The following is a 21,667-nucleotide window of genomic DNA, read 5'->3' on the forward strand; positions in this document are numbered from 1 at the left end:
CCTTTCTATCATCTATATAGTAGATGAATCGCATCCCATTCTATTGTAATATCTATGTTTTATCAAGGTTCTAAAATTATTGTTCTTTAATTGTTATTATTATCTAATTGAAATTTCCCTTTAGGGGGCCTCGCCACCATTTTTGATCAATACAAATAAGATTACGCACCCGTTTACACAAAAAGACCTCCCTTATTGTACAGCTGTACACACCAGAATTAGAAAGGCTCCCGAATTTAATTAACCAGACAGCATCATTATAGGTTATAGCTACTGTCCATTACACTAGCGACTAACCAAAGATTTATAAGGAAACAATATAATTACATGCATCACTTTGTATCAGATTTCCTCAGTCGTGATATTAGAATCCGCGACGTCGCTTATGTCGATTAATTTAATTTTGTATGTCGCATGAACCATAATTAATTCAACAGCAAATGCCACTTGTTTTGTTTTCACTTCAGTAACAAAGATGATAAATGATCATCGCGAGAAAAACTAAATTATGATAAAAAAAGAACAATTGAATAGTTTGCTGCTTTCCATTGTATTTTGATCAGCTTTATAAAAGCTTGTAAACATTTTGCAAATAAATATAAGCATATAAATGGTCATTTAATGTCGGCATAATTCACGTTATATAATAGCTACATCGATGTCTATTATGGTCAATTTAAATATAAAGGCGACAAGGAAATATGATTGTGGAGAAAACTAATATCTTAGAGTTAAAGAGCAAGAATATTTGCAATTATTATTTGAAAATCGATAAATCTGAAAATATTGAAAGAGTACAACAGTAAAGTGTCGAGGGAACAGTTGGGCCGTAACAACATAGACCGTTACAGATGTCTCGCCATGATAAACAAATGCTACTAAGCACCTGTTCTAGTAATTGAAGCGGAAGTGACGATTCACATGCTATGTCATGTGACGTGTAGCCTCGGGATGGCAGATACCACAATGGCACGTGATACCCGCGCATGACGAGAACACAATTCATACAATTCAATTCTTTATTTTCCTTAAGTTTACAACTTATTGGAATTATGCAAAATACGCACATATACATATATAAACAATCACATAGTAATTAGTAAAATATCATAGACAAGTTACAAATGTACTATACATTGAAATCAAAATGTGTATTATATAAAGGCTACATAACTTACAGGTTAAGTATACAGCATTAATATAACTGTACTGAAATTATTGGAGGCGGGATCGTATTTTCATGGCCTCAAATATAAATTTTGCTAATTTACGTAGATCACTTACATTTTCGCAACATAATAATTGTATCAACTTGTACATAGATGGTTTACGCCAATAAAAAGGTTTTACATATTTCTTTCTTAAATCATGATAATTAATACATATTAAAATAAAATGATATTCGTCTTCCACATCTAAATTGCAACCAGGGCACAATCTTTGTTCTCTAGCAGTATCGGTATATCTGCCTGTTTCGATGGCCAAATTATGAGCAGATAGACGAAATTTAGATAAAACAATTCGGTATTTCGGAGGTATATATTTGGTCAAATAGTATTGTATAGTAAAATGATTCACAATATGCTTATATAATATACATTTTGATGAGGAATCCAATAAGCCTCTCAAATGTTGCTGACTTTGACTCTGACAATTAAATCATATCATGGCGTAATCCATAGACTCTAATATTAAAAGGGAAGACATTATGCAGACACACAAAAACTAAAAACCCTGCGTAACGCGATAGAAAAGAAAAAAGGTGCTCAGTCATAACATCATAATGGTTTCTGTTCGTGGTCGAAAATCCTGGCATTGTCAAACTTGTCTTAGTTACCACCTCTGTATAAAGACCACCTGTTTACTTAGATTGACTATAAAAGCTGTTCTTTGCGTTGTCCATTGGATGGTCTTTATAGACAGGATTCGCTTTGTACACGCCGAATCAATATACAAAAGTTAATCTGATATCATAATGTCTGGAACGGGCATGAAAACAATCTAATGATTCAGAATTATTTTGGATTATTTTGGCTTACTGCTTGAATATCAAAAAGTAGATGACATTTACACCAATTAGTATTGGTAATCTGAACTATATTTTGTAGTTATTTATCCAATGAAGCAACATTATCCAACGACCCAAATTATACTGTATGATAGCCGACAATATTATTTCAAATTAGCTCGTTAAGAGAAGTAATGCGAACAAGCAAATTATCAAATAAAGCAACACTATCCATTGGTATAAATCATATTTTAGGATGGACAATTAGCTCGTTAAAGGGAGGTAATGCGATCTCGCTAATTATCTTAAAATGATATCTTTGATATCAGTTGCCTATGATAGTTCATCACATTTATTTTTTATGGGGAATCAGACAGATGGGCAGAGTTCCTAGTGATAATGGCGATGATGACTCACGCAATTAAGTCTAACGATCCATGTTATGGACTGAGTTATAAAGTGACAACTAATATATCAGGTTTTGTTTTGTAATCATGAGAATGCAATTTCTGATTTAAATATTTAATGTTAACTTCTTTTGTTTCGAAGTATATTCCTTAGCCTTTTACAAAATTAAAAGCATCATGTTTTTCATTTGTTTCATTTTTTTATTTATTTCATATTTATTTTTTATAAACTTATATTTTTCTTTGCGCAATATAAATCATCGGGTAATAAAATCCAGCTCTCAGATAAGTTTTTCCATTCCAAATATAAGCTTTCGGATTTTTTTAATTTTGTCTGTTGGTCAAATATGTCGTTTATCAACAGACATTTTATAGAATATAATCCAGTCAATTATCTATCATATCTCTTAAATTTATCTATTTAAGTTTGCAATAAGAACAAGGAATTAAGTTTTGTAACTTATGGAAACATTAATTAATTAATTAATAAATTAATTAAATCATTAATGATCATATGTTATAAACTCTCTATAAAACAAAGTAAGCATTGCTCTTATTTCCAAATTATTCATGTCCAGGCAATTATGACGGGAGTTTGAAACAGGAATAAGGTCAAAGTGTTAAAATGATAACAAAGTGTTTCTTTTTCAGCAATGATCATGTGTTACATTGGTTTGATTTCCAAATTTTTCCAAGTCCTGTGTGGTGTACAAATTGCATCTAACGGGGTCCGTAATTAACGTTATCCCGCCAATAAACGTTATTTTTATTCCTCCTCAATAACCGTTTACACGACAATTGGGGAGAATTCTTTATTATTGATTTATACCGCGCGCGCGCCTTCTCGTGCCCGGTGACATTTAGGTCCCGCTGGAACTCAGGGAACAATAGAATGGGAACAATGAGGAGACAATGTGGTTCAAAGAGACACATCCTTAATTGTCTGGCAGTCCTGGGAACTGAAGGGCCTCATTTGCATTCAAAATCTGCGGACACGTTCACTAATAAGGCCTAAACTACCATGTTGGGTTTTTACAAAGAATGGCTTTGGTGGAAATGAGAATTTGACATTTGGTAGGATTAATCATAATTGTTGTACATGGGGTTATCAAATGATTGGTTGGAATTTGAATTTTTATATCAATATTTGCATTCTGTATTTTCGTTGTTTAAATTATACTTGGTAATCTATTAGTCATAGTTAATGTAGAAAATGAATGAATGGGATAATTGCGTCATGTTTAATATCAATTACTTATGATAAATTATGATACATTCAATAGATCTCCCAACATTGCCAGGAGACCAGAAAATACACGTCTATGAGGACAAAGACGAGGTAGAAAAACACAAGATTTTTAGATCTTGACTTATTTTCAAGAGATTTGTCAAAATTTCGTTGATACATGGTGCTGGAGCACAGGTTTACGACGACGCGCGCGCAAAAAACCCCAAACAAACAAACAAACAAAAAACAAAAACAAAAAAACAAAAAAAAAACACTAAAAATACTGAGTATCTTTAGTACTTTTTTTTTTTGCGCGCGCGCGTCGTTAGTAAGAGGGAAAAATAAACTACATTGTACCATAATTATATTTTAAGTTGTTCGCTAATTGCGGTGCGTAAAAACTAATTAGGGTTCCAAGTTTAAATTGGATTTCTTTAAAATGGAAAACTTAAAATAATCTGAATTACGTAATAAAACAAGGTCAGGTTTTAGAGTGATGTGGTGTAATTCTCCATCATCTTCAGTTGAACTGCATCAATTTACAACTGAATAGTTCCCCGTAATACCTCGGCACGTGACCCAGACACGACCTACAAACTGATACCGTTAGGAAGTCTGGGTAATTGCTTGTAAATGCTAATTAGCTACAGGTAATGTCCAGGTATGGCATTCAGATCGATGTCGATTTCCGCTCACGACATTTGTTCATTTCAGCATCATAAAAGGATTTAATCGGTCGATAACGTACACGAATTAACCTGATCATTTCCAGTCGTTATCTTTCACAATAAAACCGCACGCGTCAGATACACGGTCAAAGGCGTAAACGTTTCGTGTCGGGTGATAATAAAACCCTAATTAACATCAACCCAGGTGTTTACTACAGGTAAATCCCAAGATGGTGTTAGGAGTTGTACCAGAGAGTAACGGAATTGATTTGTTGGGGGTGGGCTCGCTCTATGGGGTCGAGAGCCACAAAATTCACGTGTTCACAAATCACAGGTAATACACTCAAGATTATAAGAGCGCCATTTATCGACGATATTTATGATGAGTTTTATGAAGGAGTAGTTCGTTAAACGACAGCTTGACCCAGTAATCAGATGAAATGTTTGATCTTAGGGGCAGATAACTTAATTTTGCTATTGGCATTTCGCCAGCAGCGATCTTATGGAGTAATCGTTATCGTTTTATGATCAGCGAGCTTAGCACAAACGCTTGAAAGCAAATCACCTTTTTAAAAACCTTCGGAACGAATTTGCTTAATTAATATGAAAAATCATAATTCATTTTATAAGCAAAACGCTTATGATACAAGGACCAATTAGTGAAATTAATGTTTAATGCACATTTCTGACATAAAATTAAGCTATTGTCATGATATAGTAGATAACAGAACAAGTGCTACCCGTTACGGATGTCATCATGTGATTGATTGAATGACGTCATAGTGATGACGTTGATAATGTCGTTCTTCCTGGGACGCGGAAGATATGTTCTAAACATTAGTGGCAGAGATGATCAATTTACTCCGATAAAATTTACATGGTTTGTTGTGTTCGACATTTCCACAAAAGTGAAGGGCAGATTAAAATCGCAAGAGGAAGATTTACCTAGAGATCTTAATATCTGGATCAAATTAGCAAAACGTGCAAATCGTAACTGATACTTAAACAAGAGCAACGGATATTTGATACACCCGGATAAGCTGAAATTAAAAAAACCTAAAACAGGATCGAATTCAAAGTTGCAAATATTTGCATGCAATTTAGAAGTCTCCCGTGGCAATGTCAAATATATAAATAGACATTTTAACTGCGTCTCCTTTTAATTTGTTCAGTATTGACATAATGTCATGTTTTGCACTCAGGAAGTTTACATAGCAATGGTTTAAGAATCAAGTAACTTATAAATACCCAATCTTTTACACCATATCGTGGTCAAACCCATGGTGTAGTGATAGCTCGGTTCACACAAATGAGGTACATACAGAGAGATACAGATACCGTTGAGGTGATGTTTCCAGCATTAAATTTAATACTTTGATGTTTTTCAGAGATAATTGGACTTATATGCCACATTCTTAGAAATATGATACTAGTAGTCCCGACCTCCATGGGTGCTTGACGTTCTGTAAGTAATATTATATAACAAATATAGTTTATAAAGATATAGTCTTGCTATAAATGGTTGACAAAACTTCAGTAATGTTTTCACGAGAGCAACAGAACCAGTATAATCAGTTAATTTATACTATTTACTGTGGGCCTAGGTAATGACCCTCTATCAGCTTCAGGTAACGAACCCGTGTATAAAATCAGTGGTCGTAGGTCGGTGTTCCTTTTCTTAGTACTCTGTTTTTCCCCAGATAATTTGAAAACCTTACACGTCATGACGTTTTTAATAAAAACAAAGACGTATATGAACTTATAAATCCTTGATAAAACCAATCATTAAAACAAAACCATCAGTAAACATGAAAATCATATCTGTACACATACAGAACAACTTATTTTAGGTCCATGCACTTTTAGATGGAAAGTTTCACAGACCGTGAAGAGATAATTAAACAAAATAAACCACACTTTTCTAAGCCTTCTAGGACCATATACATGTTTGGTGTCGGAGATGGGAGGATTAGATTAATTAGATATGTGTGCAAGTCATGGAAGTCAAACGCAATGGTATTTTATAAATCAATGGATTCACTTACCCGACATTTTGTCTATAGTGCTCCTCGCAGTATTACCGGCCAAAGTTCACCACACTTCAATTCGATATATCGACTGTCTTTATAATATTCATACGTAAGCTTTCTAATTAGTCACAGGTCGCTATTCTCTTTGAAAAGTTTCCATCTCATCGTTATTGGACCAAGTCATAAAAACACTAGTCTCTCGTTTTCTTGCAGACTCACGCAACACACTAGAGGAAACGAGCAGACGATAGCCAGCGTTAATTTGTTTGATGAAAAGTTAACAATTGCAGCGAGACGTCATCAATATTAGAGATTGTACACAAGTAGACAGCGGGATGTTACCTACGAGAAGTCGTCAAATTATCCTTGCTTTCTTCAGTTGACAGGCGATAAGTAATGTAACTGTCACTACAATAGGCTAGCAGACGACAGTTTGTGTTGCTCTCGAACATCAGTCGATAAATCCTTGAAATTCTCCTTGATAGATACGAAGACAATATAGATGTAGGTATGATAGCAGACGACAGAAATGTTTCAGCGCGTGATTTTCGATAGAATCCTAAAATTGAGAAGCCGACAGCTGGCTGCACAGCAGACGACACACAAACTTGATCAGAGAACCAGCCACGTACCCGGCGAGAAGCTGAGAGGAAACTGAAGCCAACTAAACAAACAGATGTGTGTATCTCTCTCAGCATCCACCATAAAGACCCATCATGCACTTCAGTACCCTCATCAAGTCACGTGGTGCATGTGTAGCTCACACCCGTTACGATCAGATTTCATTTAGCGACCCCGGCATTATACATCTCTTTAAGCATTCACATGGATTGATGCCTGTAGGCAAACTGCGTAATGTAGACGTTCATCATTCAGGGTATATACACACCACTGCTGCAAATGTCTTAATGGCGAGAGATTACGCCCTTGACACAAGTACTCGGGTTATCGGATCTAGAGCGATGATTACGAATACATTATTCGGGTAAAATGGTTCTAAGGATGCCTCACTGAGTCTAAGGTGACGTCACCGTAGGGGCTCCGGGGATCAAACCTCGCACCACGAGGAAGATACACCCGGCAAACACGGGTGGGGATTACCCCCGGGTATGTTCAATAATCTCCCAATTATTAATGGCAAGTGACCACTGTGTGACCTCATGAATATTCATGCTTAAAACAAATTGCTTTTAAGAAAACCAAGGCATTCGGAATGGACTATAAATTAAATAAGCGGTACATCTGCTTTTCATCAATGTTGACAAATATGAAGACCTTACGAAGTAACTTCTACCTATATATCATGCTAAAGAAGAATGAAACCACGGGGAAATTTCAAATATTGCCACTGCCATTCAATTTTAGTGCAAGTCGAAGATTGTTTTATAGATAAACTGAATAGTCTTAAACTTTAGTAAAACTTGATAACACTGAGATCGAAAAGAGTCAAACTCCGGGCTGCTGATTCATCAAGCCAATTCAAATACTTAGTAAGAATATGTGACGAACCCAAAGAGAGTGGAAAATGGCGCTGTCAGTTACTGAACCATCACATAAATGTTATTGTTAATGTGGTAAAATGAGGAAATATGCACCTGAAATGGAGTTGACCAACACAGGTGTATAATGGTTAGAAAGTCTTGTTGGGAAATTATATTGGTAATATGACACGGTATTAGTACAAAGGACACTAACTGTGATGTTAGCATTGTCTCCAAACAATGACCGCTGTTTATCTGTTGTTTAATTATCGAGTATGTTACAAGAGATCATCAGATGTAACAACGTAGAGAAGGGAATATGGCATGGCACGAAACAGGACTATGAGCATATACCATTGGGGGGAAACAACCACGTAGGAGTAGTACAAACAGAAGTTCAGAAACGGAAACAAAACTTGGGCAATAACTTAAAAACAGAGAGCATGTCACAATACCTAAAGTGCATGGCGATATTATTACAAAACAAACCCTTTGTGATTAATACGAGATTATCACAAAAAAGTATCGCCATGAACGAGATCTAGGACATCAAACGAGAGTTGACAAACACGACAACAAAAGCGCGGGCATCTGCGAGACATAGCACAGAGATAGTTATCAATCGGCGAAACATCATGGAGTCACAGTAAAACTTGATTTGATGGTGTTGTAAAACGCACCCCGTAACTGATAGACGATGATACAAGGCAGTTTAAAATGAAATGCTAATTACAGTCGTGGCGTGTGAAAATTGTTCGTCTAGACAAGATGATTCAATTTCAATTATATGAATAGAACGTGATTGTTGCCGAATTAATTTCATTAAATAGAAATACACATAAGGTTTTATTTGATTTTTTAATGAATTAAAACTGAAACTAAAAGCTATAATTTTAAGTGCTAATATTGTTAATAATCCAAAATGTTCTGAAATAGTCACAATCGAAACTTAATCAACACATGCAATTACCGAATAATTCCATGTCCAATTTTCAATTGTAATATATTCATATGTGATCATATTACAAATATTGTAGGATCACATCATACCATTATTGGTTAAGTTTAATTGTTCGATTAGTTCCTTATTTGTGCTTATTTGGAAGTACCAATGCGTATTCTAAATGCTATCAAGCATGTCTTCTATAAATATAGAGGAAGAAAAAATGGTATTGAGATGAGAGTTTTTGTGCCACTTTTAATGATAGATATGCCATCCATCCGCGCCTCTTGTATAATGATAAACAGAATACTAAACTCGCGCCTTGGTCCAGATGGCCCCGTTATTAATCCATTAACTGTTACGTGTTTATGGCTGACTCCTTTTACTTTCCCTACTTCATCATTTCCAGCTGATAAATCTCCGCAAACAATGACCCCCTTTGACGTTCAAATACGAAAATAAAATATATAACGAGATTATCATGATTACAGAAATAACTCCCGATGTCATCACGTCAAAAATATCCACGTGATGAAACTCGCGTCAAAAATATCCACGTGATGAAAAGTACCCGGATTACGGCTGAATCATTGTTTACTCGTTCCAGATGGTCTTGTCGTGTTGTTTGTTGTGGCTAAAATTTCCAATGAAATTATCCTCAGAATTAAAACTTGCACACGAAATACACCGTCGATACAAATCTCGGCTGATTAATTATCAAACTATGCGGTTCAATTAATTAACCCCTTTCGTGTAATTAATTGAACAGTGTCTCGCAAACGGAATGGTTGTATATGAAATCGGTCAATTCTCTTTTAGAAATCGAATCTATACCACAGTAAAAACATTTCCACTAAAAGATGTGGTTTCAATTATTGAAAATTTACTGGTGATTTCGATGCGAATATCTTTATTGAAATAAATAAGTTGAAAGACACAATCGCAATGCAATTGTGCGTGTGGGAACCAACGACTTCAATTTCAAGAAATGCGGGAAGAACGCCAACAGCCATGGTTTAAAATGAATGTGAGAAAATGTTGTAGCACAACGCCAACTGTCATTCTCAAATTTACACTCATAAAGACTGTGATTGAATAATTACCCTCTTCCCAGACGAACAATCATTAGTTTGGAGAAAATTCAAAAAGCGAAATTGATGTACAGCAACGTGTCGGCCATTTTGAGATTTGGTTGCTTCTATAAGAATTGGTTCTCTGATGTCGGAGCCTTCTTCGAGAATCTCGGCCACGCGAGTGTCGCGTGCGGAAGAACAATAGCGCCGTCTGTCGAAGGCTAAAACCTGTCAACTGCTCGTATTTTCACAGTAAGCGTTCGTCATTGTTTGAGAGCAGATGCAATTCTCGCTGCAGTCTTCTCCCGATAATAGGTTGATTAAATGCTACTGTTGAACTATCAATAAAAGCTATTGTCGAGGGGCATCGTATTGAAAGAAAAGTCGAGAAAACGCCCAAAACTATACCCCCTGTTTGTTATATTCCATATATCATGATATGCTAGAGTGTCGACTGAATTTTAACAAAAGAATTTTCACACCAACAGGCATTGGGATACATGATTGTTTTTCAATTAGTTTGTTCCTTTTGAAGAAAAAATACATAAACTCGAAGGCTATCACTTATATGTTAACTACGCTAGGTGAAGTCACTTCTCGCTAGGCACAAAAGAGCCCCCATTTTTTATGAGGGCGTGTTGCCCTGACAACAAAGGACCGGGTCATTCCGGATCACAAATTGAATTCGATTTACATATTAGAATTCTAATGACTGTGCCTTGTTTCACTTTCATACAAATTCGTGCTTTGGCGCTGTAATTTTAACGGTTAAAATGTAACACCACGAAATGTTCAGACACATGTTAACCTTGGAGTCTTTCACCGTTGTCCATTTTAAATAACGATTTAGGAGATGAAACGAATAGTGTGCAAAGTATTTCTCAATTATTTCAATAGTTCTTGAAACCTCTAGATCTATCTAACATATAAAAGGACTTCTTCGATATAAACAAATAAACAAACAAAGGCAATAAAAAAAACTCATCGATCTCTTGATTATTTTATATTTATATATTCTGACAGTTCTATTTCGTTTCACGGTATTCCGGTAAGTATAAAGGCCCACTACCTTTCCGGAGCAAAATATAAAGATTTCTTTAAAACATTAATTATCTCAGAAAATATATACCGATGGCTAAGATGAGGTTACAACACCAAACATAAAAATTTCCTGCGTAATATATGAAACAATGGGAGACGTCTGCCGCAGTGATAGTCAACTACCGCGCGGTATTTTAAGACGACCCGCGTTATGAAAATTAACATTTTATTTATTTTAATTAAATTGTTTAGGAGGTGATAATAGTGTAGTATTTATATAACTTTTGCCACTCGACAAAATTATTAATATCTTTTCCATTTTAAAATCAAAAACCGTTTCGGAAAGGTAGTGGGCCTTTAATTGTGCCATCACAGTGTTTGTGGACGCAAATTCATATTTTCGGAGAAATCGACGCAATTTTTGCAAAATACATGACCTCAACAGAAAATTATTTAGGCATTGCAATATCCAAACACATAATCGGAATTTAATCAGTATGCGGGTACTCTGGCGGGATACGCGGAATAAGACAGAATAGGTCAGAATATGTCCCATTCCGATTTTTACATATCCTCGATACTCCAGGGGTTACTATCACTGCCGTTATAGCCACAATACCAGTGATAGTAACCCCCGGAATATCGAGGATGGATATTTCTATGAGGAGATTTCGATTGTGATCATGTAGTAATAAAATGACCACTACGTCCTTTACCCAGGTTTAACTGTCCGGTATGTGTGACCACCGCCGAGAACTTTTATCTATCCTCGAGTACTAAAATAATAAAAGTGTGTCTATAAAAGTTTAACGACCGCTAATCACGCTGAAGTAAAACTTCTATGCCAAAGGGACGATTGATCTCTCCAAACAATATACATCATGTAAACCTATTGACCATGAGGATCATTTAAGGACATGCTTGGTTTAGGAATGAGTTGGAGGAAAACCGGAAAAACCGGAGAAAAATCATCGGCTTATGGTCAAAACTGGCATGCAATTTGAATTGAAAATCGTGCGCATTCACTAATAATAAATCATAGATGGTATAAACAATTCCAATTACAAATAGATAGTCGATATCTACAAGTGATCGTCATAGACAGGTGTTCTATAACCGATGACCGTTATACACAGCTTTCTGTTTTTACACATGGCCGGTATACATAGGCGGTCGATATGGACATGTGGTATTCATAGAAAAAAAATCGTCATTGCAAGATTACTGACGGTTATTGAAAGATGACCGATAAAGCCAATATTGGAGGTCCCATTCACTGTGATTTTTCCTGATTAATTAACAAGACATTTCACACTTCACTGCACATATAGTACTTAATTCCTGAATCAAAGGTCATCCCGACGATCATTCATGATAATTATGGTGATTTAGCTACAACCATTTATTATAGTAGATACACTCCCATCTATGGCATAAAGTTGACAAGGCACGTGGGTAGATGGAGAACCTTTTGACCACTCAATTGTCCGGCTAATGGTCATTTAACGGCTTTAGTCGTCCTATCTAAGTTTTAATGCGGATTTGAATACAAACAGCATATCCGACGTAAACTGACCGGAAAGGCCAGTGTCCTTGCTGTTTACGACGGCTTGACCAGTCATGATTCTGGCCACAATCGACCGTCATCCACGGATGGTTCTGACCACCCCGTCCGTCATCCTCATCACGTGCGAGGGCGGTCAGCAACCCTGATTACTTGATTGACCACCGGAGGTTGACCACATCCTAGATAAGTGAAGGTCACACACAAATCCCAATTCTTCTGTGATTATATAGTGTTTTGTTACAGGGACACGGTATAGGGTGTCGAACCTTTATTTGCTTCAAAAGCAAATAAACAAAATTTTACTCAAAGGTGAGGGTACTGAATTAATAATAACGTCTTTTACGTAGCATTTTTGTTAAGTTTAATTTGAATATTGCGATGTACCTACACTTTGTATTCACTTTTTTATCGAAATTAACTGTAGATATCGTCTAAATCTTTAAACAGTATTTAAAGAAATGTATTGTGTGATAACTTGATAAGCCAATGGCAGTTGAGTTATACTAGACATGTACAATCTGTATTCCCTATAAGGCCGATCCACGGTCATCAACTTAAGTTTAGATGAACGTTTGGTGATGATTCAGTCAAAAACATATTTTTTATCATTATCTCAAAATGAAACCCTGTGTTCTCGATAGTGAACTTCCTCTTCAATGACTGCCAATAACATCCTTCCGAGCCTGAAGTACGAACAGCCTTGAGCTCTTTACCTTATAAATTTCAGTAATACATCCCCAGCTTCGACCATCCTGTTTAACTCATGGTTTTAATTCGTATCCCGGAAGTTATACAATACACGTTATAATTCACAGATGTCCATCAATCCTTTCTTGTAATCCAATAACATAATAATAGCCACAGGGACTTGTCTCAATCCGCAACGTGAAGTCAGCCACAGGGGTTTGTATCCCACCCCAGGCCCAATAGTCTTCCAATACCATTACAGAAACTTCACGCCCCGAAGAAATTAATCTATTACATCCATACAGATGTTCTGCATGACATAATATTTTGCCTTAGATTATTCCCTGTGGACTTAGGGTACTCCTAAGGTCAAATTAATATAATAAAATATATACACTATACATTCCTAATACCGCTACAGCAGCTAAAAAAATAATGCACATCACAACGCTATATATAAAAAATAAAAGGATTCAGAAATATATATGTAATGTCATCTTATGCTAAATTATATAAAGCAATTAAAATGAAATTGATTTCATTGTGAAATCAAAATTGAACAACTGGTCACCTGAATTAATATGAATTCGCATATAATAGAGAACTATATACAATCTATAGTTACACGTATAAGGTATCCAGTTCCATTAGTCTATATCGAATAATATGTCAGGGTACCGGTGTTGTGGATTACCCCGGGAACCGTAACGTAAACTCCTAACCTTTAATCGGCTGACATGATTAGTATAAGTCACGTTGTGTCACAGATAAAGACGCGTCTAGCCCCACCCCCGGGCAGGCGAGTCCCGGGGTGGTATTTCAGAGTGTCAGATACCATGGTAAAGTATAATTCATCATTACGACACAAAGGAAGGTGAACTGGAGCGGGCAGTTACGATACTGTAACACGGACACTAGCTAGTATTGATGGAGTTACATCATTGAATTATCTTCTTAATGGATGGAAGTTAATACAGAATTATTCTTGAAATCAAACTAATATTTTTTTTTATTTGTGTTTCTGTAAAATAGCAATAACTTTGTTTATATTTTCAATTTTGATATTTTCCATTTCACAATCGAATACTCAACTTCGCTAGCAAAGAAAATTCAGTAATCATACTGAATGCTGTGCACTCAGTTCACAACAGCTTGACAAAATAAAAGATCTTTCTAACTTGAATTTGTTTTTATAATCTGAAACATCACGATGATCAGTATCAATACATTATCATAATTAATTAAAGAACATTTAATTAGAAATTGCAAAGGACAATTATCGTATTTGATCTTTTCTATCTGATTTATACACACTCGGAAACTGTTGTAATCAGCAATAGCTTTAATCAAATTAGTAATGGAAGTATTCCTTACGGTGAGATGAGTTGATAAAAGACATTCTGAGCTACACAGTTACTTCCCTTCTTTTCACCAAGCTCATGAATTTATGCCGGAGTCGACGTAACTCTGACAGAATAGGATGAACAGAGACTAAGGGATGCACCCTTGTGTCTCAGTAGAATCGCTGCTTTTATCATAATTAAAGATTATATATCGACCGATTTTGGTATTTCATAATTCATACGCCAGCGAAATCAATTTTTAAAATGACGATAAACATGTTTATGGGGTCCCCAGCTAAATGCTTCACATCAGAAAATAATCATGAAAAATACATCAGTTTATGAATCACTTTTCAATCAAAAAAATCATATCATCATCGTATGTAGCAGTGAAATAAAGGGAAGTAACTCTGGGCCCGGCAACACACATGAAACTATTCTCAGACAGGTTTTTTTTTTATTTTACTTTCTTTTTTACCGACTACTCTATACCAGTAGCCTACTGTACATGTATACGTGTAACATTGAATGTTTTGATTCACGACACTGACTGCCAATAACTATACATATTTGGTTAGAAGCAGCATTGGGGTGACGTCATGGCACGTGCATTGTGATGGTATAAAGGTTGTAGCTAATATCACAAGGACACGCGAAACAGATTAGTATCAAATTGTGTACAGTATTTCTGATCAGACGTTTACGGGCATGGAATCAAATATATTAAACGATGTTATTTGGTAGAGGACTATAATGTTATCAGTTCTGGTAAAAACATCATACGAAAGAATATTGGGTCTGAAAATCTGGCTAACAACGCAACGAGTTCTTTTCTACATTGTGTTTGGGCTGAAGAAGGCCCTATAGTAGCTGAATATACATTCTATAGAAATGATTTTAGAGTTTACTTTGAACTAATTTTAGATTATTAAAATACTATAGCTTTATATCGTTTTTACCTCATTATGACATGGATATTTGTCTTCAGTGTCAATGTTGTCCGCGCCATTTTATGTTTGTACATGTCATATTAATAATGTTTGTGTTTGGATGAAATGAAACACTTGCGTTACGACTATATCTTATTCTTGGCTATCGTGTGACGTAATTTTAATCAATACAAAAGTCTTTTTGGCGGGATAAGTCCAAATGTACATGGACTACATCCTACAATGTACATATGTATAACCAGGCCCCTGTGGTCTTACAACTGTACACGTCCCGTATAATGATCAATGCTTTAATTTGGAATACAAAGCCGTACTGATGTTTGTGGAGAAGTCTTTATGAGTCAATTTTTACGTGAATTAACTGACCGCAATTGACGTATAAATTAGCTACTTGACCACTTGGATTAGGGACTGGCCATCGGCGCGTCATTGATGACGTAATATTATGACCAGTAGAGATAATATTGATTCACCTGTTTAGATAAACTAATCATTACCTATCTATTACAGGTACGTCAACACAGGTAAATACAGGTGTGTGCGGATTGATATGATTTACAAGTAAAGGAAGATACATTGACATATTAATGATCACGGATATCGGACCCTAGTCAGCCATCATTGAAACATACGGTTTCAATTATGGACTTGTTATCAGGTTAATATGGTGTCATATTAATCAAATATAAATAAACATGTACTTGTACCGACCGAGAAGTTCGGCTTTCACATGCATGTAACAATCATGAAATGACAATTGCAAGGTTGACTTGCAGCTACAGAAACGACATTTTCACAAAACTTGACCCTATACATGAATATCACAATTAAATACCATAAGATCAATATGTAGCGAAATACCTGTACAATATACCTTCCCTTCACCAACGGCAAAACACTTTAACGCATCACGATGTAGAACCTTTCGGCCGACACCATTTTCTGTCTAATGCTTTTGAGCTACAATATTGCAGTGACTGTTGATGGTGTGTAAAAAGAAATGAATTCTTAATGTACATACAGACCTTGCATCCAAATTAACATTTTAACGATTTCTTTCATTTCATCACCATATGATCGGTTTGTGTAACTCGCAAAATTCACCTATTGTATAATTAACAAATTAAAGACCCCATATGGACATCTTCCGCAAGAGAATATGATAATTTTGGTAAAATATGACACTACGTGTAAATATATCTATATCAAAGCACCTCATCCCTAACTTTTTAATAAAGTTTCTGAATTGATCGGCAGCAATTACTATAAACTTGCATTACGAATTCTAGTCCGCTAAACCTGCTTATATTATTAGGTTTTGATGTTTTTTGTTTTTTTTTTGAGGTTTTTTTTGCGCCTTATATTAGGCAAAAAAACAACCCCGTAATAATATAGGCAAGTTTAGCGGACATTACGAATTCCATTAGTGCAAGCAAATTAAGTATATTGATTCTAGCACGATGTATTTTTCTTCCGCCAAGTGTCAATTTCAATATTTATACTTGACCAGTACAATCGATCAATGCCGATCATCTATCTACAATAGAAAGTCTGTCGTCGTTAGTATTGTCCTCTGATCCGATGATAGATTAGTATTTAATTTTTATCGCCGAACACATCTCTTATCTGTCCATAACACTGGTTTATATCACGCCCGGGTTTAGTCCCGACCCCAGGGGGCCCTAAACAGACATTGGACGGACTTTACACATCCCCGGGGTGGACATTGAGACCCATGTGTCAGATAACTTGAAGGAACTGACCGGAAGTTTCATGAGGGGTGACCACAATTGTGACGTCATAAATACGCATATGCGATGATAAACTGCAGCCGCAGGATAATTCACGTTTTATATAGTTCAAGGGTTCATAAAGGTTACAGGTGTATGAATAAAATATGTTACCTGTTCGTTTGATATCGGACGTTCATACATGTATAACATACATCTCTGGTGTTCTACTGTAGCCCTGAGACGGTGAGATTATACATGATATATATCGGGGACGGATGAATCAATAGATTCCTCAGGTCTAGTAATCCGGAGGGTCTAGTAATCCGGAGGGTCTAGTAATCCGGAGGGACACATCTCTTTTTAGTTGTCTTACTATAGACAAGAAATCTATACATCAATAAAAACGCAAATTTCTCATTCTAATATAGATTTCTCTGTAAAGTGAGAAATGGGCCGGTCTAACCAGAAATATCTACAGGTACATCTGCCGATCTTAAAAATGGCGGAGTTGGCAATATCTATGTATATAAAAGTATTTCTGGTCTAACTTGGTAATATAACTCATTTCATATACTTAATTTTCTTTGTATTGCGAGACTCTTTAAAAAAAAAACATTCATAAATGTTTGATTTCACATGGTGATTCGATCAACAACCTAACAACATAACTGATTGTGAAGAAACCTGCAGAAACATGTATTATGTATTTATGTTTCTGGGAACCTGAGCAACTATTTGATGTTACTTCAGAAATGTCGACATGTACTGAATATATTTTGTGCCTACAAGTATACATATAAAGAGATGGTCAATTGTTATATACAATGTATTTGCAAGTCCCGTCCATACACAGTAAATATCAAGAAAACAAAACGCAAAAATGTATTCAGAAAACTGATTTTGTCAGTTCTGCACAGTCTGATGGTTACATATTATTAGTAGCCATAAAAAGCGAGTGCTTGTCCATTTGGTAACGTAGCGTGCAAGATTTCTTTGAAGTTTAAAACTGCAAATAGAACATACAAACGATTCGAAGAACGTCTTGTAAAACAAACGCATTTGATCGACATTGTTATACTTGAACACAAGGGAAACAGCGTGAACCAGGAACGAATACGCTAAATACAAGTCCTTAATTCCGTGTACCTGTCTACATGTGAAATACACCTGTACATGATGTACCTACCTGTATCTATGTCATGATGGTAGACATCAAAGAGATGGAGTCACGTGATGGATGTATATAACCTGTGTCTCTCCGTAACCCTGGTAACCTACACGTGCTACGGTAGACATGATATACATACGTACAAATTAACAAGACACGAGGATCACACGCGGTGTAACAAAACGATCCGGTAATTAACGACCTCACGAGACGTTTGTTTGTTAAGTGTTTCTGTTATCTTGTCATCTTGGGAGTTTAAACTATCTAAGCGAAGGTCGCTATGACACTCGCACTTTCTACTTTCATAATTAAGCGTTTTAATACTGCATATTGAGATTGAGATATGCATTTATACATGATCGCCGTGAGAGCGGGTTTGTTGACCAAATGCATGCAAAAACAATAAAACAAATTCACACCATAAGACATCATTTGGTTATAGATGGGGATAAAATATTATTCATATTATTATAAATATTGGCAAACTCCAATTATCAAGCCGCTATTCATTATTCGTGCACCGACAACTGCAATTAAAAGACGATTTAGTGGTCTTACACAGACTTATTAAAAATTTTAACGGTTGTTAGATTGCATAAATTGGAGTTATGAATACAGTGAGGGTGGCGGGTAGATAGAATAGCGCCCGTTATACACCTCGATATTCCATGAGTTACGTATATACGGTATTACTGTGGATATCACAACAGTGATAGTAACCCTTGGAATATCGGGGATGGCATCACCATGCAAGGAGCACATGAACAGGCTTAGGCTTGAGTGGAGTAAACATAGCCAGCCCCTAATCTGATACAGCGGCCCCTAATCCCGAGGGATAACAACACCCTTATCCCACTTCTCTGCACGCCCCTATCCTCTGTGTAAACACCCATTGCTTCCTTATACAAAAGATCAGATTGAATCTGGCGAACGCATCACCACAGGAATCTGGCGAACGCATCAATCGGAGACATCATTTGTCCCGATAAGTTTAAAAGATACACAATATTCGATACAAATATTCCTATCTATTTTGTTGCAAGATATTGCCTCATGAATTGCTTATTTTTAACGAACTCGTGGCATCAGGTACTGGAATTTGGATCAAACTTGGCATTGTTTTCAAGACAATTTATTCTGTTTATGAAAATTTCGTACTTTTGGAGGAAATAAAAAGAATATAACCATCACACATATTTTTTACATGAGGAAAGATTTTATCAATTTTGATTTCGTTATAGAAATATTGAGACAAAATACGTAAGTTTCAGGAAGTTGATAATGCTTGGATTGGTGGTATTTGCTGTGATATTACATTAAAATACTTATCAGTAAGCTACAGAAAGTTGACAATGCTTGGATTGGTGGTATTTATTGTGATATTACATTAAAATACTTATCAGTAAGCTCCAGGAAGTTGACAATGCTTGGACAGATAGTATTTACTGTGATGTACACATGTCGACTTGCGAGGAATTATTTATCAATATTTACACAAAAGGTATAAACAGTGCAACACGTGTACGACTCCGGGAGTTATATTACAATACATATAACATATCAATCCTTATTGTATCGGGTATCGATTTTTGTCCTTTTAAGCTGATGGTCTATCTACTTTACACAGATGTTCTCAACTAAACATTCATTTTTTCTCGGGAAAAAAGATGCACCAGTCTGTTATGTATATTGAGAACAGGCCGACATCGTGTTTGTAACGTCATCTTGCTCTTGAATCTGTGTCAATTTATATTTCTGTCATTGAGTTTTAGCAACGAAATGAAATGTATGCATACGTTGCTGTTTTTGTAATATAAATCTCTAAGAGACAAGCATACATATGCACACAATTTGCCTTTTTAAATATAATATACATTCCACTGTTAGAAAAAAAGTATTTTCTGCAAATTAATTGTCAAATGAAATTGTATCCTATCTTAAATCAACGATGACAGTAATACTAATAAAACTGCCATCGTATACCGATAAAACTGTCGAATACGTTAAATTTTAGAACTCCTAAAGCATCTATTATCGATGAAACTTTGCATTTAGTGAATCTTTGAAACATTTTTTCTAGTGTATGTTTCTGCTTATTTTTTTTTTACTATTTGGTGTCAAGGACGTATATAAGTCCAGAGATTTATATAGTAATTAAATTATCTATGTCTCTATATAAATCCTTGGTTCCAGCAGAAACATATATGAATACAATGTAAATACACACTGGCGTCTGCATCTGGTTTTGGAAAAATAAAATATCCTATCCCTGTGTTCATATAGTAAGGGTAGGTTATTATATTTTTATCAAACCAGAAGCAGACACCTGTGGTATACATGTACTGGTTCCAGATATGGTTTCTTACATGGCGCCTACATATACGTCTGACACCTATCATTTGTAACTACTTGTCATGACATGATGTCCACCTGGAATTAACATCCAACTTCTTGGGATGACACAAAATGATAAAATACAGTAGGACACATTGTATTTTTTTTCTAGGTGTGAGAAGCAGTTTATTTCAATGGATAGAAAAGAACAGGATATGAAGTTTAAGTTATTACTGTCCTGAAAGAAATCCTACACCGTTTTTAGTCGGTGTTTTGTCCTTTCATAACCAATTAAAGACAATTTCCTTACTGCATATGATCAGAAACATATATGCATATGTATATATGTTTCTGATATGATATATATGTGCGTCTTTTAGTAAAATCAAGAGAAATGCAACCAGAGAGTTAGATAACATATGGATATTTATATCTCTGCTAATCATCAAAAGTAATTCTTTCATAATTAGAAATTTAGAAAAGCATATATGTATATGATGTACGCATGTATTCTTAGCTTTTGCTGGATTTGTTTCTGATTAAAATAAGTCTCTGAAAAAACTAAAAACAAAAAGTGATGTACATATGTAAATGCAAACTTACCTCCTTGAAATGAAGCCATTGTTTCCGCCGCAGACTGTTTAATCACGAAATCGAGCAATATTTTCCCAGTTTATCCAAGGCTACAATATACAACACATCCTTATCAAGTATAAACAGTGAGACTTCCGTGTGTATGTGAAGCCATGTGCTATGTTAACCTCTGACCTCGCCGCGTGCCATGAAATCGATTGGTTGTCAGTGAACCGTGGCCAGATGGCTATTCTTATTCACCCCAGCGGTAATCGACCCGACTGTTTATCGCTTGCTTATCACATCAAAAAGAAAGTGTGTGTTTATTTATAGACAAACAGAAATAGAAGCCACGTAACAACAACACGTAGTCTTTCCGGAGTTATTTTGAGTCAATTTATACTAATGTTTATAAAACAACTGTTTGTATAAA

The 21,667-nt window shown here is 35.5% G+C and overlaps 1 protein-coding gene across 2 annotated transcripts in view; it reads right to left on the bottom strand.

Moving 5' to 3' along the window:
* Positions 1-21,405, bottom strand: part of LOC138306754 (uncharacterized) — a 30,718-nt gene extending 9,313 nt beyond the window's left edge. The window contains exon 1 of one of the 2 annotated variants that reach the window (XM_069247226.1): positions 21,265-21,405. In XM_069247226.1, the coding sequence (XP_069103327.1) occupies positions 21,265-21,283 (19 nt within the window). In that variant the 5' untranslated portion in view covers positions 21,284-21,405. Of the gene's footprint in view, positions 1-6,356; positions 7,222-21,264 lie in introns of those variants that run through there. The other variant, XM_069247227.1, reaches the window with a different exon arrangement.
* Positions 21,406-21,667: the final 262 nt, after the last annotated feature.

Source organism: Argopecten irradians, chromosome 13, assembly GCF_041381155.1.
Source record: "Argopecten irradians isolate NY chromosome 13, Ai_NY, whole genome shotgun sequence".
Taxonomy (NCBI): domain Eukaryota; kingdom Metazoa; phylum Mollusca; class Bivalvia; order Pectinida; family Pectinidae; genus Argopecten; species Argopecten irradians.